This window comes from Passer domesticus, chromosome 23 (assembly GCF_036417665.1).
Source record: "Passer domesticus isolate bPasDom1 chromosome 23, bPasDom1.hap1, whole genome shotgun sequence".
NCBI classification, from domain to species: domain Eukaryota; kingdom Metazoa; phylum Chordata; class Aves; order Passeriformes; family Passeridae; genus Passer; species Passer domesticus.
The window spans coordinates 2,777,377-2,800,517 of record NC_087496.1 but is presented as its reverse complement, the minus strand read 5'-3'; the positions used below and the strand labels follow the sequence as shown (position 1 = coordinate 2,800,517).

General features: G+C 55.0%; 1 protein-coding gene across 1 annotated transcript; it reads right to left on the bottom strand.

The window, feature by feature from the left end:
• Positions 1-2,328: 2,328 nt before the first annotated feature.
• Positions 2,329-15,244, bottom strand: ADAMTS15 (ADAM metallopeptidase with thrombospondin type 1 motif 15). Its single transcript, XM_064397681.1, has 8 exons — positions 13,995-15,244; positions 9,743-9,875; positions 9,065-9,232; positions 8,385-8,668; positions 7,011-7,188; positions 6,745-6,926; positions 5,979-6,154; positions 2,329-5,324 (listed from the first exon to the last, which is right to left on the bottom strand). Exons 1-8 carry the CDS (start codon positions 14,907-14,909, stop codon positions 4,544-4,546), a joined length of 2,817 nt encoding a protein of 938 aa, XP_064253751.1. The 5' UTR covers positions 14,910-15,244; the 3' UTR covers positions 2,329-4,543.
• Positions 15,245-23,141: the final 7,897 nt, after the last annotated feature.

The window sequence follows — 23,141 nt, the reverse complement described above, 5'->3', positions numbered from 1 at the left end:
CCCCTCTAGGCCATGACCAGCTTTCCCTGCCTAAACACGCCCCTTCCCTTCACAGGGTGATTCTGATCTTGATCCTGGGTTTATTTCTTCCTCACTATGTAAATTTGTTTGTTTGTTTTAAATATATATTATTTATTTTAAATATATATTATTTATAAGAAATAAAAAATTATACATAATGAAAAAAAAAAATATATATATATATATGTGTGTGTGTATATATATATATATATATGTGTGTGTGTATATATATGTGTGTATATATATATATGTGTGTGTATATATATATATGTCTATATACACACCAGGTAAATACTTGGAGATTGTGTGGGGTTTTTGTCTCTCTGGGTGATCTTTAAGGGCATCTGGTTAAAAGTGTGGGGCTGTCACCTGAAGGAGCAAGGCGATAGTTTAAACTTAATTTTCTGCTCCTGAACAGATTCTTGAGGCAAAAGTCATGGCTATAACGGGTGGGATTCTCCCTCCTTGCTGCCCATAAAGCCATTTGCAGTTGTTACCTTTGCAGTGTTGGATATATTTGGGGTGAAAGTGAACTTTATTGTGAGGGGAGCTGCTGAGGGGGAAGGTTCTCAGCTGTGTGTGTTCCTTTAGGATTAAACATTAGGGAGAAATTCTTCCCTGTGAGGGTGGGCAGGCCCTGGCACAGAGCAGCTGTGGCTGCCCCATCCCTGGACGTGTCCAAGGCAAGGCTGGACAGGGCTTGGAGCAATCTGGGGCAATGGAAGGGGTCCCTGTTTGTGGCAGAAAGGGATGGAAGGAGATGATCTTCGTGGTCCCTTCCAACACAGACCATTCTGGGACTCTGTGATGATGGAAAGCAAACTGAGCTTTCCCCCCCAATAAAACACATTCAATTTGCCAAATCATTACAACATAATGGGGGAATAAATTGTGTTTGCTGGGGGAAAATAAAATCCTAGGCAACCTGCTGAGAGCTGGGGGTGACATCAGGCATCCCTGAGCTGACAGGCCCAGGAGCAGGAAGGGCTTTATCTCACCACTGGCCCCAGCACAGCAGGGCAGAGAGAGGGCTCTGACTCAGGGAGGGTGTGCTGAGAATTTTAGGAGAAGCACACAGACAGGGTTGTTCCAGGATGTGAGTGCTGTTCCAGTTCACATCAATCATTTTAACTCCATATTCCTGTCACCCTGACAAGAGAACATCCTGATTCAAGCCTAAGGCAAACCAGCCTCATTCAATGAGCAGCCCCAGTTCCCCTGGGGCTCACAGGGAATGATTCACCCCAGGGCTCCTTCAGGTTGGGTTTCCTTTTTACCAATAACCAATCCTGTGGCAGAACCAAATCAGAATAAACCTGTTGGGTTCATAAAGATGTTGGGTTTGATGGTTTAGGATTTTAGCTTTTCTATCTTCCATCTATTTGCAATCCTGCAGTTCTTTAGTGCAGAACTCCAAACTCCACACACAGTGGGAGCTGCTGCTTCCCCATTTGGGGCAGACACAACAATTCCTCTCCAGGCCTGGTAGTCAAGGACACCTCACTGCCTCAGGCCCCAGAGATGGAAACAAAAGGGAGTTGGGGGAGAAAACTTGGGGTCAGTGACTTCATTAGCTGAAGCTGGAATTGGCAGATTGACCCCCAAAATGCAAATGGACCAAACTTACAGAAGTGTGAAAACCCCTGAATCCATTTTTGGGTGTAGCCCATGGGGATTTGTCTGCCTGAAATGAACCTGAAAATCCTTCAATAAATAGAACTGCTTTTTATTCCCTTCATTTTGTCTGGCCTCTGTTTTTAGGAAAGCCCAAAAAGGCATCAGCTTTGTTGTTTAGGTAATGAGCTGACACTATAAAGGGGTCAGGATCACAATAACACAAGGAATGCTCCACAGCCACCAACAAACAACTGTCACCATAATATTTTCTGAAAAATCCCTTCACCAGGAAGTCTTCTCCTGGGAAGCTGAGAAGCCTCAGAGAGGAATGAAAACAATAATTATCTGATTGCTTTTCCCTGATTTGCTGTGGTCTGGAGATTGTTTGTCCAACAGGTGGTTGTTTGATTGGTTTCATGTAAATTGTTTTTACTTAATGACCAGTCACCACCCAGCTGTGTCAGACTCTGGAGGACAGTCATGAGTTTTCATTATCATTCTTGTTAAGCCTTCTGTCTGTATCCTTTCTCTATCTTTAGTATAGATTTAATATAGTATTCTTTAATATAGTATAATATCATAATATAATAAATTAGCCTTCTAAAAACACAGAGTCAGATTCATCAATTCATCCTGGAAACCCCAGAAACCACCACAAACAACCCTTGCAGGACCGCGTCCCCCCGGGCGTAACTTTAAATACAGATTTATTTCAGGTTTGCTATTGACGCACAAACAGCAGAGATCGATGTTCAGTATACATGGTATACACAAAGCAGCCAGTACCATCGGCACCTCGTCCTTCTGCTGCACCCTCAGCAGAAGAACCACACACGAGGAATCCCTCCCCTCCTCAGGAACGAGGCTGACAATTTCTCGGTGGCTTAGAAACCAGCTGTGGGACGGCAGGGCACGCAAGGGCAGCTCCTCAGAGCTCTGTCCCCAGAGGGAAGCGCAGCGGGCTCAGATATGCAGGAAAACCCTCAGCAAATGGGTGGCATGTTCACGGGAATGGAGACCTGGAAGGGATTTCCTAAGAACGTTAACTCCCCTTCCCTGCTGTGCAGAGCAACCACAACATCTGCTCCTGGCTCTGTGGAGACCTAAAACATGATTGTGTTGAAAGAGGCATTAGATCGATCCTCTAGGAGGATCCCTAGGGAGGATGAGCCCACAAACACTGTCACAAGGAGTTTGTGAGCTGCTGCAAAGACCTAAGAAGGGAACTCTCATGCCACCTGTCCCGTTTCTTGTCATTCTCACCTTGCTCACAGCTGGAGACCTTCTGGAGCCACCCAAGGGGCAATGGAGTTTCCTTGCTGAACCTCCAACAAGCATGGCAGGCTCCAAGCCTTTATTTGCTGAGATGTCATCTTGTGCCTACCCAAAATCTGTGTCTCATCCCTAAAACACCTTTCCGCTGATCCCAGTAACTGCACAGCTTGACCCAGAAGCTTTGGCTTGCTCACAGTCACAGCTCGTTGATTAAGAGGCACCTGCATCAGTGACAAGGGAAAAAATTCAATGGTGCCTGATGATTTGATCTGAGCAAGAGACCTCAATGACAAATGAGGTTTGGGAGAGGTAAAAAAGCCTCTGACCACAACAGGCACAATGCTACAAAACTGTCAGAGGTGCAGAATAACCCCAGAGGCACAGAACAAGCCCAGAATAACTGGAAGGGGGAAATGGTCGTAGGTGCTTTGCAGCAGCAAGAGGGTTGACAGTCCCTCTCTCCCTGCATGCCTGAACCCCGCTGAGCCCCTTTTTCCTCAGGAAAGCAAACGACCCAAATTAATCTCCCTCTCCCTCAGCTCCAAAGGGATGCCAGGGAAGTGACTCCAGCTCGATAGAGCTCAGGATATCTCAGGGAGGCTTTACACAGAGGAAAAATACCCCAGCCTGGTTAAAGGCTGGAGGCTATGGGATGTCTGGGCATGACACACTGGTCCCATTGAGCATTGAGCACCATTTCCAGAGCAAAGCAAAGTCTCAGTGGCTGGGGGGGCTGTGTCTGACCCTGTGGAACTACAGCACAGCTGCTTTTTTTGGAATCACAGATCAAACCTCAGGCCCATTGTGATCCCTTTTAGCCCTGAAAAGCTTCAGGTGGACCAGGGTGTAAAGAAGCATCTGGATGTTCACACAGCCCCATTTCAAAGCACCATAGGAAACCTCAGGCTGGTGAGATTCCCCGGGGAACAACACCAGCCCTGCTATGCAAGGTTTACATCCATCAGGAGGGGAGGAAGGAGGTTAAAAAAATACAGAGTTAAGCACCATAAAATTTACACTGGTCAGGTCATAAACACGAGAAGAGAATGAAAATAAAGCCACCACCTTCCAGCCTGGCCCGGGGATGCTGCTGGGACAACAAAGTCCCCACCAGCAAGCCCTGGAGGCATCAGTCCCAGCGCCTCATCGCACCGGTGGTCGTTGCATTGGTAAATCCTTTTGGTCCCGTTTAGCATGAGTGTTGGGGGAGTCCAGGGAGAAGGGAGGTAGGGTTGGTCCTGGGAAGGTGGGGGGAGGCTTCATCTGTGCAATTTAGGGGCATCTCCCTGCCTGTACCACAGATCCATCACAGGCAGGGATGATCCTCCTCGCTTCCATCTGTCCCCCCAGTTCCCAGCCTCCACCGGCGGTTCCCGTGTCGTTCAGTGGCTTCGAGGTAGATGTTCATTCCCGCTCTGTCTCCAAGCGACCTGGTTGGTAAAAGCCCTCTCTCCCAGATGCATGGGGCTGCCCCCACACCCAGGTCCCTTTTTGTTCCCATTTTTTTCTTTTTTTCCCCCTTTTGCTATGTGCTATGGACATCTCCCCCACTCCCAACCTCCGGCTGCTGCTTGGCTGCACGCAGCCATAGGAACACCATGCCCTTCCTCGCAGGCACCCCTTGACCAGCTCAGCACGGCCTCAAGGTGCAGAAATCCAGCTCCTGCGGCTTCCTCCGAAAATTGCAACTCTCCCGCGGCAGCAGGCGCCCGGTGGGCACCACGCACTTCAACGCCCGTCTCTTGAAACCCCGACCGCAGCTCTTGGAGCAGGAGGACCACGGTCCGGCCTCCCAGGCCGGGCAGGGCTCCCCGCAGAGCCGGACGTCGGCGGGGCGCTGCGCCGCGTCGCACTCGGCGGCCGGCTGGCCGTAGGAGTCGCGGCAAGCCACCGAGCGCTTCTGCAGGCCATCGCCGCAGGTGACAGAGCACGCCTCCCAGCCGCCCACCGCCCACTTGTAGGAGGGGCGTTTGTAGCTCGGCCTCCCGCCATCCAGGCGGTTGGACAGGCTGAGGACGCTGTTGTTGAGGTCCGGCGGGGTCTTGCCCTCCTTCTTGTAGGAGGACTTGTCCTCCTTGCTCTCCTTGGGGAGGTAGAAGGAGTAGCGTACCCGGGGAGGGGTCATCTTTCCCACGGAGAGCACCTCCAGAGTCAGGGGCTCCTGGATGGGCTTGAAGGCCTGGAGGCTCTCGACGGCGGTGCCGGTGCCGCTGTAGCGCAGGACGCTGCCCTTGACCATCAGGTCCCTCTCGACGGCCGAGACGATGAAGTGGCCATTCAGCAGGTACTTGCCCTGCGCGTTCTTCAGCGCCAGGTAGTTGTCGTCGCTGATGAGTCCTTTGTAGCCCCGCTGCCGGATGTCGATGTTGGAGGCGCCCGCGGGGATGACCACCACGAAGTTGTAGCCGTGCCTGAAAGGGAAGAGCGGGCAGGGCAGGACATCAGGCACGGGACACAATGCACAGACCGTGCTTCAGATGCAGAAGATACAGACACGTGAAGAAAAACTGTCCAGAACCAGCAAAAAGTGAGAAAGAGCCATACTGTTGCCCAAGATGCAGAAAAAAAGAAAACACTATACAAATTTATTCCAAATATGATATAGATAGAAATCTTCTATTGTGAAAAATGCTTCCCAGGGAGGGAAACCACCATGTAAAGATAAAAATATTAGTAATGATTCAATTACCCAAAATGTCTCTGAAGACAGAACATTTGGGAAACGTCAATCAGATTCTATCTGTGACATGGTGCATGGTGCATTACTTCAGCCCTGAGTTCCTCCCACCCCTACGTTTGTCTTCTCCTTCTGAAGATCAGTTTGAATTTGCTTCAGCCTCCCTGGCTCAACAGCACTCCACCAGCAGAAGTCAACAGGACATTCAATGTGTCCTGCTGCTCCTTCAGAGCCAGCCCAGGTGTCTGTGCAGTGATGTACACGAGCACCAGCAGATTTTGCTCAGGATGGATTTATCCCATCACCATCTCCACAACCTTCCTGCATCCCCCACACCAAAACACAGTGCTGGGAGTAGGGGAAGCACATGTGGTAACCCAACACTCACATGGGTTTGGTGAACAAGCCTGAGACCTTCTTGCAGCTCTTGTTGTCTCCTCCACAGACGCTGCATTTGTCAAACTTCTTCTTGGAGCCCAACTTCCCATCACAGCCTGCCTTGATGCATTTGCCCTGGACACAGACCGAAGTGGAGTCCGGGGAGCAAGGGGTGCCATCCACGACCTAAACCAGGTGAGAAAAACAAGCTGCTGCATTTCCCTCTCACATCTCCTGAGGCATCCCAGCTGTGTCCATCCCACCCCATTCCATCTGACAGGCTCTGAGGAGATGCCAGCAGGCACCATGTTGCTCTTTGCTCATGTTCTGCTTTGCAGGCAGGATTTTGGGGTCTCTGAGAAGAGATAGATGGGACTACATCCCTTTCCTGCTCCTATCTAGAGAATTTCCTGTCCTTTCCATTGCAGGGAACAAGCTGCACAGGGGACACTGCTAACACTAACACCATCCCTCTCAGTCCCATGTCCACCCTAGATGTCCACCCTGCCCTGCCCGTTGCTTCCCCAGTACCCAAACTACCATCCTCTATGCCAGGACCACAGGAATATGCCAGAGGCACCTTTACAAGAGGAAAAAAAAGACATCTTCCAGAGGAAGACCCTCCATGGACCAACTCCAGCCCCAAGCTGATTCATACCACACTGGTTGCATCTCATCTAACACCATCCACCCACCAGACAAGGAAAATCTATTCATCTCAGGGGCACTGGATCCACCCCACAGCCCAGGCACTGACCCTGGGGTCTCTCACCAACCTTGGGTGCCAGCACATAGAAGTAGCCGGTGCCGTTGGCCCGGCAGATGAGCTTGCACTTATCCCGGGGCGAGACACCGGAGTACTTGGGAACCCAGGAGACGGAGGCAGTCAGGCGGTTCGTGCTGTGGCTGTAGCCGTTGAAAGCCTCACACTGCTCCTCACGGAAGCTTTTCCCCGGCACTGAAAACAACAGGGACGCGGTGTTGGGCCTGCACATCCAGCTGTAGCTTGCTGGGGTTGTCACAGGCCGAGCCCAGCCCTTACCTGCAGCAGCGCAGGGCTCCAGGTTGCAGGAGCGGTACTTGACGCGGATGCCCTGGCAGTAGGAGCCCCCGTTGGCCGGCACGGGGTCGGTGCATTCCCGCCGGGCCAGCTGCACGCCGCCGCCGCAGCTCCGCGAGCACGGCCCGTACGGAGCCCACTTGGCCCAGCCGCCGTCCACCTGCAGGGAGGGACAGCCTGAGGCACTGCACACCCGTCGTCTCCACGCCTGGGGCCATCCCCGCGCAAGGAAAACCTCCAACCGCCCGCAAACCTTCCTGCTGGGGGGATCCAAGGGGTGCATGGTGACCTCTTCTCTGTGGGGAGTGAGAGGAACCAAGGGAGTGGTCTGAAGTCGTGTCAGGGTTGGATATCAGGAAAATGTTCTTCCACCAGAGGATGCAGGGGCACTGAACAGGCTCCCAGGGAAGTGGTCACAGCCCCAAGCCTGACTGAGCTCAAGAAGCATTTGGGCAATCCTCTCAGGGGTGTGGTGTGACTCTTGGGAATGGTCCTGAGCAGGCCCAGGAGCTGGACTCAACGATCCTTGTGGGTCCCTTCCAACACAGCAAATTCTGTGAAACTTGCCCAGGGCTGCCTGGAGCAGAGCAGCAGCCTCACTCCTTGAGAAATGCATGGTACCCAAGGGATCTCCTGCTCTTTCCACATCAGTGTCCCCATGCTGGGTCTCCACCACCAGGAGATGGGGGATGGCTCTGCCAGCACCTGCAGAGTGACCCTGTGGAGTGTTTTGGGGTTCCCAGCACAGGCACTCACCCTGTGCTCACTGAGTGCCCTGTTTTTGGGGTTTCCAGCACAGGCACTCACTTTGTATTTACTGAGTGCCCTGTTTTGGGTTTCCAGCACAGGCACTCACCTTGTACTTGCTGAGTGCCCTGTTTTGGGGCTTCCAGCCAGCCGCTCACCCTGTACTCACTGAGTGACCCTGTGGGGTGTTGTTGGGCTCCCAGCCCAGGCACTCACCCTGTACTCACTGAGTGCCCTGTTTTGGGGCTTCCAGCCAGCCGCTCACCCTGTACTTGCTGAGTGCCCTGTTTTGGGTTCCCAGCCAGGCACTCACTTTGTATTTACTGAGTGCCCTGTTTTGGGGTTTCCAGCCAGGCACTCACCCTGTACTCACTGAGTGCCCTGTTTTGGGCTCCCAGCCCAGACACTCACCCTGTGCTCACTGAGTGCCCTGTTTTGGGGTTCCCAGCCCAGACACTCACCCTGTACTCACTGAGTGACCCTGATTTTGGGGTTTCCAGCCAGGCACTCACCCTGTGCTCACTGAGTGCCCTGTTTCTGGGTTCCCAGCCAGGCACTCACCCTGTACTCACTGAGTGCCCTGTTTTGGGCTCCCAGCCAGGCACTCACCCTGTACTTGCTGACGTTGTGCCTCTCCACGCAGGCTCCCTTGAGGCAGAAGCGCCCGTCGCCGCAGGCGGTGCCGTCGGCCCAGGGGAAGTGCCGTGTCTGGCACACGATCTGCCCGCGGGCCTTGCCCGTGCACCACAGCTTGGCACAGTACTGCATGTAGGGGCAGGGCTTGGAGCCCACCCCGAAGGCCAGCTCGCACTGCTGGTTCAGGCTGTAGCTCGTGCCCGGCAGGTCTTCGGGCAGAGGGATGGGTTTGGCAGGCTGGTCCAGCAAACAGTCCCCTGCAGGAGAGGGAGAGGGGCTCTGTCAGCTCCTGGGGATTGTAGAGACCAGAGTGGGGAGGGAAAGCACTGCCGCAGGGAGATGAGGGAGAGATTGAGCCAAAGCTGCCCCAGGGATGCCCTCGATCTTTGCTGTATCCCAAATGCAGATGATTCCATCTCCTGGTAATGCCCTGGAGCTGTGCCAGCAGCCTGAGTGCAGATGTCACTGCTGGGGACACCCAGGGGGTTTGGATACTACAGAAACCTCCCATTTCCTTCTGAATTTGTTTACAGAGCCAGGAGAGGAAGAGCTCTACAGCCAACCATCTTTTCCCAGTAAGCACCTGCAGGGCTAGACCCAGTTCCCAGGGGACAGGGACACAGGCAGGGGTTGAGGGGCACAGCAGGGCTCACCGTGGCCGCTGTCCAGGAAGTCAGTGATGATGGCAGCGCTGCAGGCTGACCAGGGGTTGGCACGGTCGATCTGGATGAGGGTGGGGGACATCATGTGGTTGGTCTTCAGCCGGCCAAAGACCTCCTCACAGGCCTTCACGTTGTCGTGGGGCATGTTGAACACGTGGCCTGGGGTGGGAAAAGGGAGGCAGCATGAATAACCCAGCACAGCACGAGGAGCAGGAACCCCCCAGCTTCTTTCAGGGGAGACTGAGACATGGAGTGGGGCAGACCCTTGCAAGGATGGCAGCTGTGGACAGCCCAGAAGAGTCAGCAAACATTCCAGCTCTCTCCCAGATGCCTCACGCACATGGAGAGCACACGGAAAAGGAAGGGCAAGGGAAATTGTGAAGAGAAGGTGACAGGTGACTTAGCACTTGCCCCGCTGTCTCCTCCCTCCCCGAGGCAGGTGTGCCCTCTGCCTGTTATTTTGGGACTCCTGAATCCTGGAAACCCAGCTGTGGGAGCAACCATGGGAGCAAAGCCTTTGCTCCCTCAGCAGCCCTTTCCCACCTGGCTCAGGAGGAAAGGCAGAGTTCCCCTATTGCCTCATCTCCCAGAGGCTGAAACCAGGCAGCTGTGAGCCCTGGCAGCTGGTGGAGCTGCTCCTGAGAGGAAGAGGAGAGCTGGGAGCCTTACCCAGCTCGTGGGCGGTGGTGAAGGCTGAGGGCAGCCCGTCGTCCTCGATGACGGAGCAGCTGCGCTTGGGGTCACACATGGTGCCCACGTCTGCCATTCCCAGCGTGTCACAGGTGGTGGCACCGCACAGGTCCTGCCAGGCACAGAGGGAAGGGGTTAGTCCTGGGGACAGCACAGGTGTCACCGTTCCCCTTTCCCACCTCATCCCTGGCCCCCCACGGGGAGCTCCTGACGGGAAGAAAGCCCAAAAGGGTGGGAAACACACCGGGATACAGAGGCAGGAAACCTCAGTCCTGACCCAGCCCAGGCTGCAGCAGTGTGTTTGCACTTCACCCCAGCACCAGGGATGTGTGTAGCATCCTGCCCTGCCTTCAGCAGCAGCTTTTCCTACCCAAACAGCTCCTCTGGCCAGGGTGGAGCTGGTTTTGCCACGGATGAGCCAGTCTGGTTCCCTTGGTGGGTGGATGGTGACACAGGTGGGTGGATGGGAACACATCTGACCTTGGACTCAGGGCTGAGCCACTTCTCAATCTCATTTCTCAGCTTCTTCCAAGGAACAAGAAAGCCCTGGACCAGGTCCAGAGGTTTCTGAGGCTAAAGAAAGTGCTCCTGCCTCTCTAAGACACTCTGCAGCCATCCTTCAAGGAGCAACCAAGCCCAGCTGATCAAAGGAGGAACCAGCCCAGGCTTCCCAAACTGAGGACATCCACATCCTACACAGATGTTGCCAGGAGAGAGGCTGGGAAGGGTCTCATCGTGGGCAGATCTGCCCTTCCCCAGGTGCTCATGCTAAAAAAAGGCCATTTAAGACACATTGATGCTGCAGCCTGGCAGTAACCTGGTCCCAGCTGCTCCCTTCCCCTGCTGGGCTGTGCTTTTGGTTTGGGAGGGCTGGAGCATCCTCCCCTCCCTCGGTGCTGCCCCAGAGCTGCCAGGGAGGCCATGCAGCGGGCACGGGGCTGTTTTCCACATGAAAAGAAAAGTAAGGGACTCGCTGGGCGCTCCCATGCTATAAATAAGTGTGATTCATGCTCAGCACTCGCCCAGCCAAAGCGCCTGGGTTGCTCAAAATCCTGCAGGAGCTGCTCTGCCAATATTTCCAGCAAGGTTTCCAAGCTGAAGGCATTCCCGCGCAGGCAGGTTCAGCCGTGGGTAAATAACAGTCCTGATGACTTCAGAGAGCCCCAGCCAGGGCTGAGATGGCTTTAACAGGAGACCTGGGGCCACGGAGCGTGGAGGCAAGACCGGGATCTCCAGAGAGGTGACGTGAAGAAACGTCTGGGTCTGCTCTGCTGGTGGAAAACCCCATCATACAACAGAGTTCAACGCTTTGCTCTGCAGTTTTCATGACCAGCTGGGGCCCTGCTGCACCCCTGTCCCAGGAGAGGAGGTGGCAACCCCACCTTGCACTGGCACTGCCACCACTGCTGGGCACAGGTTGATTAACGGTGCTGGCAAGCCCAGGGGAAGAGTTCCAGTCCCAAAACACCACAAGACCCTGTGCCATCACCACCCTGGGCCAGTCCAGGAGTGCAGTTTGCCCAGGAGCCCCTGCCCATGCTCTGACCAGCACCAGGGTTTGGGGGCAAGGATGGGGCAGGGGGAGGAATGTCACAGCCTCACAGCTCCCCGCTCAGTGCTCTTTGAAGAGTTCTCAGTGCTCTTTGAAGAGTTCTTTCCCCGCCAGCACAGCGAGCTTTGGCTCCCAGCCCAACACCTGCACTGACACACTGACCCACTTCTCGCTCTGCACCTCGCTGGGATACACCACCAGCAGCTCTCCGGGGGCTTTTCCCTCACTCCTCACCACAGCCTCCTCAGGACAGCCTGGGCAGCATCTCTGACCTTAATGAGAGGTCCTGATCCCCGACCTGAACCCCTCCTTCAGCCCTGCCAGGTGTTGAGGCTGCTCAGGAGGGGAGCAGAGAGCAATGGAAGGGATTTCGGGTGGGAAGGCACGGTGCAAGGAGCCAGCTCTGCCTTTGCTCTCTGTCGCTGGTATCCCCCCTGCTGGCACAGGCACAGGGAGGATGCTGGGGCCCCCAAGGGGCTGCAGGCAACCTGCTCAGTGCATCAGCCCTCTCCTGCCAGCCTGACCTTCCTACACGGGACCTCCCAAGGCTTTTCCTCATCCCTTGTGAACTTCTCAAGACGTTCCACAGGTCAGTCACAGGGATCTGTGCAAAATTCACCTACTCGGAGCCATAAGCACTCTCCCTGCCACAGAGGCTTCCTGTGTGCATCCAAAGCAACTCCAAAAAGCCGAGGCTTGAGCTGCAGTTTCCAAATTCCCCCACGTGCTAGGCTGCAGCCAGATGTTCCTTCATGCCACGTCCCTTTGGTTTCACAGCAAGCAAAGATGCACAGCAAACGTTTGCTGGTGTGACACCGAGGTCCAGGAGGGGTGGGAGGGATGGACAAGCCCTTGGCCACGGTGTGCAGGGATATTTCCAGGAGGGCAGCTGAAGGCTGGATGCTCTGCAGGACCCTCCAGCAAGCAGTGGCTCAGGTGGGAAGGGAATCTTCACCCACCAGCTGATCAGGACTGAGCTTCCCAAAGGCAAATCCATCATTCAGCGGCGGCAGCGTTGGAAGGGAGCAAATCCAAGCAGTAAAAGAGAGCCCCATTCGTCAGCAGCTCATCATCACAGTGAAAACTGCCTATCAACCAGCCTGAAGGTGAAATTTAAGTCGGGGGCTTATGTAACAGCTTTTTGGCAGGAAGATAAGCTTCGGGATGTCAGGGGACCACAGATGGATGCACTCAAGGAAGGCAGATGTCTCCCTGACCGTGTGCCTTTGCATTGAGCTTGCTTTGGGATTTCAGGAATGGATGGTTTAGCAATGTGTAAAAAATGCAGCCCAGACGTGATCCACATCTTCTGAATGGCTGGGACCGGCTCTGTCCCACGTGCAGCTCCAGTGACCTCACGGGGCTTCCACCAGAGGTGGAGCTGCCTGGTCCCTGCAGAGGTGTCAGCAGTGTCCTCCTCTGTGAGCTGCTCCAGCAGCCTGGGCTTCCATCCTGTCTGTGCTCCCATAGGATTTACAGCTGGCCCGGGGTGGGGAGGACAAGAACAAACACAGGACAAGATCCTACACGTCCTGCACAGCACCATTCCTGCTCCAGGCCATTGTCAGCCCTTGCTGAGCCAGGCTAGGGCCAGCTGAACTGAGCTGGACGCTATATCCTTCCCACCCACCACAAGTGCTTGACCTGGAAAAATGTTTTTGTAATGGTCTCCCTGCTGCTTAGGGGAGTTCCTCACCTGTCCCTAATCCAAAAACATCTGGGCAGAGATAGTGGAAGGAGAAAATGCAAGGAGCCTTTTCTGCCAAAGCCTGCTGCAGCCAGGATAAGACGTGACTGTCCCCTCCAAGCTGGGCTCATCCTCCTCCCATCCCATCAGGGATTTTGGGATGCAGGCACTGGACTGATATCCACACTGAGACAGGACTACAGGGAGGGAGGAGCAATGGGGAGAGGCTGTGGGAGCTTCAGTGTCACCCAGTTTGTGGGGGTGGGAGGATGCAGAGCTCATCCCACACGCCACATCACCACGGAGCCACGCCAAAGGCAGCTCCAAGCCTCTCTCCCACCACAGGGATGAAGCCAGCCCATGGCAGTGGTGGCAGTGGCTCTCTGCTCTCCCCCACTCGAGGGCTGTAGCGCTGGCTGAATCTCTGGTGCTCCACTTCCAGCCCTGAACCGGGTCCATGCAGCGCAGCCAGTGCTGAGGAGAGGTCCAGGTTCTCAGGAGAACCTCAGGCATGAGTCAGAGGAAGCAGGGAGAGGTTTTTTCTTGGCAGGTGGCACTGTGAGCTCTTCCCAGCTGGGGAGGGGGAACAGGACCATGCTCCTCCTCTTCTGGGCTCAGACCTCTCATTTCAGGGTGCACGCCAGAGCCGCAGGGCACTCGCTGCCAAGCTCCTGCATGGAGGCAGGAGACAGAGCAGCAGGTTTCTGCCCGTGGGGCAACCTGCCTGTGGGCACCTCCCGGCCTCATTCACCCCCTGGCAGGGTTTTTCCAGGCTGCTAGCCAAAACCTGCCCAGGGGACAGCAAGGGCTGGCCCAAGTCTGCTTGCTCCATGCCTCTGGTCCCCCCACCCAGCATCTGAGAGTGGAGGTTCCCCGGGAAAGAGGGACAGGCACAACCTCCCCCGTCATGCACACAGGTGGCAGAACGCCTCAGCCCAGCGCAGGGCTCCGTGACAGGGGGGAGCAGCTCCTCCGGGCCCCCCTGCACCCACCTGCTTGGTGAAGAGGATGGCGGTGTCCCAGTACTCGGGGTGCTTGTCGCTGACCTTGTTCCACTTCTTCTGCCAGGCACAGAAGTTGCGCAGGGTGAGGGCGGCGTTGCTGGTGACTTTGGGTCCCTTGTCATCCTGCCCGATGAGGAGGAACTTCACCACGGAGATCTGGATGGGGTTACGGATGCTGGGGTGCTTGTAGAGGCGGGCGGCAGTGGCCATCAGGGTGAGCAGGTAGTGCTGGAGGTCATCCCCGTGGAACTTCACCATCGACTCGTCGGCCACCACCAGGGTCTCCACGTACCGCGGGACCGAGGCGAAGCGCTTGGCGCGGCCGCCTTTCCCCCCCGCACGCCCCCGGTACTTGTCGAGCGCCTGCAGCACGCCGGGGGTGAGCGCGGAGCCCACGGCGCAGCGGGATGCTCCGGCCCCGACGGGGCGGCCGGGGCTGCGGCGCTGCAGGCGGTGGAGCCCCCCGGCCGCCCCCGCCGCCAGCGGGCTGATCAGGTACTCGGCTCCCCGGTAGCCGAACGCCCCCCGGAGCCCCCCGCAGAGGCTGAGCGCGGCGAAGGACTCGCGGTCGGCGTTGACATCCCCCGAGTAGAAGCAGTGGCGGAGCGCGGGCAGCGGGCGGGCGGCCGCCCCCAGGTAGTGCGCGGCGAAGGCGGGCGCGATGAACCGGGCGTCGGGGGAGAGGTGGAGGTAGAAATCCTCCCCGAAAGCCGAGAGCTGGATCACCACCGCCTGCCCCCCGCGCGGGGGCTCGGCAGGGCCGCCCCTGAAGTGCCTGGGCCCGTTGATGTCGGGGTCCAGGCGCAGCGGGGTGACCAGCGCGGACTCGGGCTCCGGGGGCGCGCCCGCGCCCAGGCGCAGCCCCGGCGCGCCCAGCAGCAGCAGCGGCAGCAGCGGCAGCATCGTCCCGGCGGGCTCAGGCCGGCCGCATCGGGGTTCGGGGGAGGCGCGGGGGGGAGAAAGCAGCACCCGGCCCCCCCCTTCCTCCCTCCCTCCTCCTCCTCCTCCTCCTGGACCCGCGGAGGCTGGAGGAGCGGTACCTGCTTTGCGGGGCGCACCGCGCTTTTATAGCGCGGGAGCGGGGCGCGGCTTGGCCCCGCCGCAGCCACTGCGGGGCGGGGGCCGGGGCCGAGCGGGGCCGAGCGGGGCCGGCGGAGGAGCCGAGCGGAGCCGGGAGAGAGCCGCGCTCCGCCCGGGGCTGCCGCCGCCTCCCCGGGGCGGAGCGGGGTGGGGGCGCGGCACCGCCGCCAGGACGGCCGGGGATGGAGCCGTGGGGTGGGATGGGGTGGGATGGGGGTTTGGGATGGCGTGGAATGGAGTGGGATGTGGGTTTGGGATGGGGTGGAATGGGGGTTTGGGATGGGGTAGGATGGGGGTTTGGGATGGGGTGGGATGGGGGTTTGGGATGGAGTGGGATGTGGGTTTGGGATGGGGTAGGATGGGGGTTTGGGATGGGGTGGGATAGGGGTTTGAGATGGGGTGGGATAGGGGTTTGGGATGGGGTGGGATAGGGGTTTGGGATGGAGTGGGATGTGGGTTTGGGATGGGGTGGGATGGGGTTTTGAGATGGGGTAGGATGGGGGTTTGGGATGGGGCGGTACAGAGGGTGGGATGGGATGGGATGGGATGGGATGGGGTGAGGTGGATGGGATTGAGGGGTGGGACAGGATTGTGTGGGGTGGAATGGGATGCTGGGGTTGGAAGGGGATGGAATAAAGGGTGGGGTGGAATGGGATGGGGTGAGGTGAGATGGGGCAGGATGGGAATGGAGTGAGGTGGGATGGGGAGTCTGACAGGATAGGATTGGGGTGTTGGATGGGATGGAGTGGGAGGAGACCCTCTTCACTTTTATTCCTGCAGCAAATAGGGAAACTCTGCATCCCCCAGGGATGCTCCCACCTGCCAGGCTCCCTCCTGCCACTCTCCAGTTTTGCTGGATCCTGCTCTAAGTGAAGGGATGGAGCTTTGTGACCCCGCAGGGAGAGGACCTCTGGTTACAACAGGGGTGTGCAGGGAAGATAAAAGGTCACAGAATCATTGAGTCATGGAACAATTTGGGTTGGAAAGGACCTTTAAAGGTCAGCTATTCCAGCCGTCCATGCTCTGCTCCGTGCTGGTATTTGGGACAGTTCAGTGGAGTGGGGAACCCGCTATTTGACAGCTGAGGGCTTAGTTCCCAGATTTATTCAGGAAGATTAATGTTTTCCACAGCCCAGGGGTGTCTAGCACCGAGATCTGGGCTGTGCCCCTCCGTGCACCTCCAGACCTGCCTCCCCAGTGTCACACTGCCCCAGCAATTCCTGCATTCACACCGGGGATCCCTGTTCTCCCCTGCAGAGCAGCTTCCAGTGCCCCCCTCTCCACCCACCCCACCCTCATTCAGCTTGATGGAAACGGCGATTTCCACTTCTGAGCTCAGCCCCCCTTCACCCCTGAGCACCAAATCACACTCTGTAAGTGTTAACATCTGCAATATCCCTTCCTCTGAGACTGCAGGACAGCCTGTGTGGAGAGTATGGGATTGCCCACAGCCACCAAACACAAGTACCAGCAGAGCAGTGAGTGGAGGATGCTGGGGCAGTTAATGCTCCTGGGAAGGCCTCACTGTGGATGGCATTTTTGGAGAGCAGTGAAGAGTCCTCAGCAACAACTGCAGCTGAGGGAGAGATTTATCAGCACCACAAGCACCACAGTTTGGTTTGGTGATGAAATTAAGGCCTCTCATGGACAAGCTGGCTTTGATGTGATTTCAGCAAAGGCTGAAACCCTTTGAAATGCAAGCACAGCTGAAGAATGTGTGCATGTATGAAACAGAATCCAAAGTTCTTGCCCAAGGCACAGGGCCCACAGCCCACACAGCCCACATCCCAGCTCGTTTTGCTGTCAGTGCATCCCCGTGCTGTGGTTTGCTCAGTCGTGTGCCTTGCAGCTGAACTTGTGACCCAAAAAAACTCATCTGACTGCACTGGGCTGAGGCAATCAGGGATTTGTCTGCTGGCCAAAGTGCAGTGTGCCCAGGGACGTTGGTAATGGGCAGCCCAGGGAGCGGAGGAACAAGGGAAGAGAGACACAGCCTTGAGCATCTTGAGGTGCCAGGAGTGAATTTCTCCTTCTCACAGCCTTGCTCTGCTCAGCAGGATGGTTTCTCCAAAGACCACAGCAGCATCCACAGTGCCACAGGCTCCCAGAGCTGCCACCAGCTACCTCAGCCTCGAGGTCACCAAGCCAGAGTTAGTCACTGCTGCCCCTGAGCTCCAGCCCCTCCATCTGGGAGCTCTCAGCAAGAGCATGAGTCAAACCAAGCTGGCAGGAGCTTTATCTCCAGCCTGGAGAACATCTGATTGCCTCCTGATGGGGAAAGGAAAGGCAGGCAGAAAATGTGAGTGCTTTGGCTGTGCTGGGCTGGAAGCTCCAGGCACAGGACTGGCTGTGTCCCGTGATGCTGAGGGTGTGCCAGGGCTGGAGCACAGGCATGGATCAGCTGGATGCTCCATCCCAGCTCCAGAGCCCTCACTCTCAACAGCTGGGAATCACCTACAAGGCAGGCTGCATTGTTTGCAAACCAAACTAAACGTCCCTGCAGCAGCACTTCCATAACCCTGACCCTAAACCTAACCCTGACCCAAACCCAAACCCTAACCCTAACCTTGACCCTAACCCAAACCCTAACCCTAACCCCTAACCCTGACCCTAACCCTAAACCTAACCCCTAACCCTAACCCTGACCCAAACCTTAACCCTAACCCTGACCCTAACCCTAACTCAAAGCCTAACCCTGACCCTAAACCTAACCTGAACCTTGACCCTAAACCTGACCCAAACCCTAACCCTAAACCTAACCCCTAAGCCTAAGCCTAAGCCTGACCCTGACCCCTCCCTGCCCAGGGTGGGCAGAGCAGCTGTGGAGCACGGGAGCACACACAGGTCACCCTTCCCAGCAGGTACAGGAATGTTTCTGAGCACTCCAGAAAAGAAGGAAGCACACTTTTATTTTAGTTTTCCACTTGCTCGAGGATGTGATGTGATTTTTCTCTCTGGGGACAAACCAGCAGCTGCTTGAACCCCACACTGAAGGCAGGAGCTGGTCCAGGTGACAGCCTGGTGTCACTCCCTGCCTTTGCAGGTGCCTGGGGCTGAGCCTGGCTGCTCCTCACCCCTGCAGCCCGTCTGGTCTGGATGGAAATGGGATCAATGTGTGTGCCTTGAAAGAGAGAGCAGAAATGGGGATGGAAGATGCCTTTGGAACATTCTGAGCAGCTACAGGTAATGAAATACACCAAGGGATGTAAGGTGGATTCTGCTCTACTTTGATTTTTGTCTAGAAACACTTTAAGGTAGAGCCTATCTCACTCAGGCTCAATCCATTGCTCACTCTGATCTTGAAATATCAGCGTGAGCTGGCCTGCAGTGTGGATTTTCCTTCTCTCACCTTCCTCTTCCTTCATCCCAAAAATCTCCGGGAAACACCAAGTTATTTTGTTTCATTTATTCATTTAAAAATACAAATAAGCAAAAAAAAAACACCTTAAACCTCACATGTCTCTTGGACTTTCCAGTTCACCAAAAAAAATTGTTTTAAATAGAACATCTGGGAATTTTAGGACAAAGAGTAGAAAGGTGGTTCAGGCAGAGGAAACCTCCACTCAAGCAGTTGATTTTGATAAAATGTTGGCATATCAGAGGCTTGGGCTCACCCAAAAGTTCAGGCTGTGCTCTCCCAACTCCCCATCACCTCAGCAGGAAGGAAGATCCTCTCCAGGGACTGAGGATGAGTCAGAGTGCATTGTTAGTCAGCTTTCCAGGAAATAAAATTAAATAACATTTTCATCAGCCCACAAACCATGTGAGACTGAAATAGAGAGGAGGGGAGATTATTATTATTATTATTGTTGTTGTTGTTGTTGTTGTTGTTGTTGTTATTGTTGTTGTTGTTATTATTATTTGTAGACAAGAGTATTTTCATTCTAACATGCCATATTTATTTAGAGAATTTATGGGCTGTTCCATAGGAAAAGCAGCCCTACAGCAGGCTTGGGTTTTAACCCCAGAGCAGACACAACTTTGGAGTCTCAGGAAGGACCAGACTGTGGTGCTTTGGTGCTTTGCTGTGCCCTCCTTGCTTTGCAAACGGATTCACATCCAAATTTGCAGCTCCAGGCTGAGTTTTAGTTATTCCTTTTTGCCCTCACTTGGGACAATTATTTGAGCTGCTAATGAAGCATGTCCAATGCCCAAAAGGATCTTCTCACTGATGTGCTGCTCTCAGCACACCTTGGAAGCCCCAGGACCCAGACAGAAAATAGAGAAGCAGCTCCCCAGGGAGGAGGCTGCAAAGTTGGAAACAGGATTTAGCCCTTGATTTTGGAAAGCCATAAACCTGTTCCCTTGCACCTGGACACAGCTGGAGCTCCAAACCCACCCTGAGGCAAGGCTGACCTCTAGTGCCACATCCTTGCTCTGGAAATCCAGGTGTGAAATGGAATGAACGCAATGGATGATGGCATTACAAATCAAAATGCAGACAGAAATAGAGAATAAATACGGAAAACAGAGAAAATTATATGGAAGAAATCTAAAGATGGATTAGAAATTAGAAATTGAATTTTTATAAAGTGTATCAGATCACAGCGATGGCTCTCGATGTGCCCAGCATCAAAGACAGCAAATCTCAGAGGCAGCAGCATCAGCTGATGAACCAAGACCCAGCCTGGATGTCCCTGCCCTTCTCTGACTCCTAAAAATCTTTTTTTCCCACATTCAGGGGATCCAGGAGAATTAGCATTTGCCCAGCATCACTCTCACAGCAGCCAACCCTCTGGTGCTGCTGATAAATCATCTCCAGGGATGAGTTGCTGCATTCAAACGCAGCTCTAAGGGGACGGAAAACCCCTTTTTTAATGGGGTATTCGGGGTTTTGAGGCACCAAATCCTCAATCTCCACCACTTTTAAGGCAGGAGGGCCCTCTCGTGGCTGTGGCCATGGGGGGAAGGGAGGGCAAGGCAGCGACCACAGATTTATGCTGGCAAATTTCGTTTCTTCATTCACTCCCAGGCTCCAAATCAAGCCCAAATCTCCCCTTTCCTCACAGGAACTTCCCTGAATCTCCTTACCAACCTCGGTAACCTGGAGGTTTCACTGAAGGCAGCTGGGCAGGACACTGGCCAGGACTCTGATTTAAAGCCCAGCTGCTTTTCTGGTAGACATTTCCACCCAGCTGATCACTTTAAATGAAAACTATTGGAAATGTTCCTTTTGCTGTGGGGTGGGGCTCGGGCAGGCTGCAGGACCCCTTCGCTCCCACTTCCCCAGCGAATTCCCAGGGATGGATTTAGGGTTTCCCACCGCAGCGTAGGGCAGCACTGACATCTAGTGGTCTCAGTTTTCGGCATTGGAGCTGCTTCATTAGCAGCTCAAATAATTGTCCCAAGTGTTTGCGCTGAGGGCAAAAAAGAATAAGTAAAACTCAGCCTGGAGCTGCAAATTTGGGATGTGAACCCGTTTGCAAAGCAAGGAGGGGACAGCAAAGCACCCCAGACTACCCCGAAAAGGGACAATTTTGCTGCTGCAGAGCGGGAACAGCAAAAGCAACGCGGGTCTCATCCTGGGAGCCAAAAATCCCTGGGGAGCTGGGTGCGGGCAGGAGCAGCCCCGGGAAGGGCAGCAGAGCCCTGCAGGGCTGGGGACGCGGGGGAGCGGGACACACGTTCCCAGGCTGTTTGATCAAAAGGGTCTTTAAACCCCAGAGGCTGAGCAGTTAATGGCTTTCACATGCTCAGGCAGCCCCTGGAAATGCGAGCTTTGCTGCCGGCGCATCCTGAGAGGGGTTAAGCAGCAGGAACCCCAAAAAGTCTTGAGGCTCCTCACCCTTTGCTGGGAGGGGATGCTGAGGGCAGCCAGGTGAGGTTTTGCTCTTTCCCGGCGCATTTTTGGGCTGGTTCGGAACGAGCCCGGCGAGGCTACAAGAAATTCCAGCTACTGTTCGCAGAGCGAGCCGCTAATGAAAACCAGCGGTGCCTCCGAGCTAGGATGCAAGCGAGTCCTCCCAGATCAAAGATGCAGCTCGGGGAGCGGAAAGCCGGCCATAAATGACATCCTGTTGCCTGCAGCCTTACCTGTCCCAGTTCAGGGCAGGGGCAGCGCCTCGCTGCCTCCCCTCCTCGGGAAGGGAAAGCCCTGGAGGTGTCGGCACCTTCAGTGGGGTTTGGGGTTGGAGGAGGCAGAGTCAGGGCTCACTTTTGGCTTCTGGTCCTGGCTCTGCACTTTCCTGCTGGTGTTAAAACACAAACTGCCCCCAGCCCGATGAAGCTGCAGAGGGAGGAAAACCCACCCGAGTCAGTGGAAAGAAGCAGCTCCAGCTGCAGCCGGAGCTCCCTGCCAGGAGAGGAGGGGGTGCTGAGACCAGCCAAGGCTCTGGGCTTTGAGGAACCCCATTAGATATGGAGACACGTCCCAGACCAAACTCCACTGTACCTGGGCTTCCTTTCCTCTCTTCCTGCAGTTTTCTGGCACCCAACATCTGGATTTTAAGTGTCCCCTTCCACACCTGTGTCCACCACAAGCATCCAAATTTGGTTTTAATTATTATTTCCCCCTTTGCTAGGGTCACAAACCCACACTTTAAAAGGAGTGACCAGAGCCGTGGCCCCAGGGCAGCCCTGTTTGAGCCAGGGCTGTGTGTTTACTGTAAGCAGGAATGTGGCTTTTAAGAAGAGATAATAGGGAGGGGGATGTAAATACATCCTGGAGTAAAGGGAGAGCAGCCTTTAACTCCACTCCTCATTACTCAGCACTGGCCACACTCTGGTTTCCCAGGAACCCTGAGGTGCCAAACGCCGCTTGGCTCTTTCAATTCTTTTAAAGACTGGGCAGAGGGGGGAAAAAACCGAGTGTGGAGGAGCTGGTCCTTGGGCTGGCACACCCAGCAAGGCTAAAGGAGCACGGCCCAAACCCTGAGCGTGGGCTACTCCCTGTGAGGGTTTAACAGGATGGATCCACCACCCCCAAACTGCTGCAAGGACGTCCCAGGATGTTCCAGTGCCGCACAAAGGGCGCTCCAGAGGCCAGGAATTTCATGAACTAATGGAGAAGGAGGGCTTAAGAGGAAAGAAGGAGTAATATATACGTAGTGATTTCCCTTCCTCCGTGACAGCCGGTTGTTCCCTGCTTCTGAGTGGGTTCCCAGCCAGGGACAGAATGTCTCTGCCCATCTCCTGGTGCTTGCCACGCTGAGCACACAGCAGCTACCTGGATTTACAGCCTGAGACTTTTATATTGCTGCAGGGTTTTTCCTCGCTGCAAGGGAATTCAGTCGGGAATTCCAACTCAGTCTGAAACGGGGTGAATGAAGGGTTTGTAAATGAAGTCACACAACACACACACAGAGAAACAAACAAAGAGCAACAGGAGGAGCTGGCTGCATTGTATTATTCTCATAGGTATTTTCCACAAGTCTGATTTAGCCGGTTGTCTTATTCCAGCTGGAGGAAACCCCATGTGGATCCAGCTGTTGGTTCAGAGCACGGAAACTCCTTGTACGTGTGTCCTGTTGGAGTTTTCCCTGGGGCCCAAAGCCCTCTCTGTCCCTGGCTAAGGGAAGGACATGGGAACCTCCCGAGGCACCTTCTGAAACGAGATGCTCTCCAGCTGGCATGGGCCCGCTGCTTTCCAGCTGGGAGGGGATGCTGAGGATCATCCCTCCGGAGTAAACCCTTCCGCGGTGGTGGAGGGGGAAGTGTGCCAGCCCCTCTCCCGGGGCTGGAGCCCCCGAGCCTGGCAAGGATCAGACCCGCGCGGGCAGCGCCGGGGCTGAAGAAGGGGTTAATGCTGGGAGAGCAACAGGCTGGAGTTGACACTTTGGAGGCAGGCGGGGCTGCCGGCGCCTGATTGGCCTCAAATCGTATCCAAAAGTGGGTTGGGGTTTTTTTTTTTTTTAGGTTTCTTTCCCCTTTTTTTTTTTTTTTTTCCTTCTCTGCGTCTTCGTCTTCTTCTTCTATTTTTTTTTTTCTTTCCCTGGTTTGGGGGGATATTTTTGATTTTTTTTTCCTCTTTTTTTTTGGTTTTTTTTTTTTTTTGGTCGTTTTTTTTTTTTCTCTCTCTCTCTCTCTTTCACTTCTCCTCCTCCCCCAGGCTCCGGC

What these genes read in the sequence shown, in the direction of transcription:
- ADAMTS15 (XM_064397681.1), bottom strand. Translation starts at nt 14,909, where the DNA reads ATGCTGCCGCTGCTGCCGCTGCTGCTGCTGGGCGCGCCGGGGCTGCGC. An exon ending in ACAACGTCAGCAAGTACAGG is followed by an intron (nt 7,189 to 8,384) that starts GTGAGTGCCTGG and finishes CCCTCCCTGCAG; the next exon opens with GTGGACGGCGGCTGGGCCAA. An exon ending in GGAGCCCTGCGCTGCTGCAG is followed by an intron (nt 6,927 to 7,010) that starts GTAAGGGCTGGG and finishes TGTTGTTTTCAG; the next exon opens with TGCCGGGGAAAAGCTTCCGT.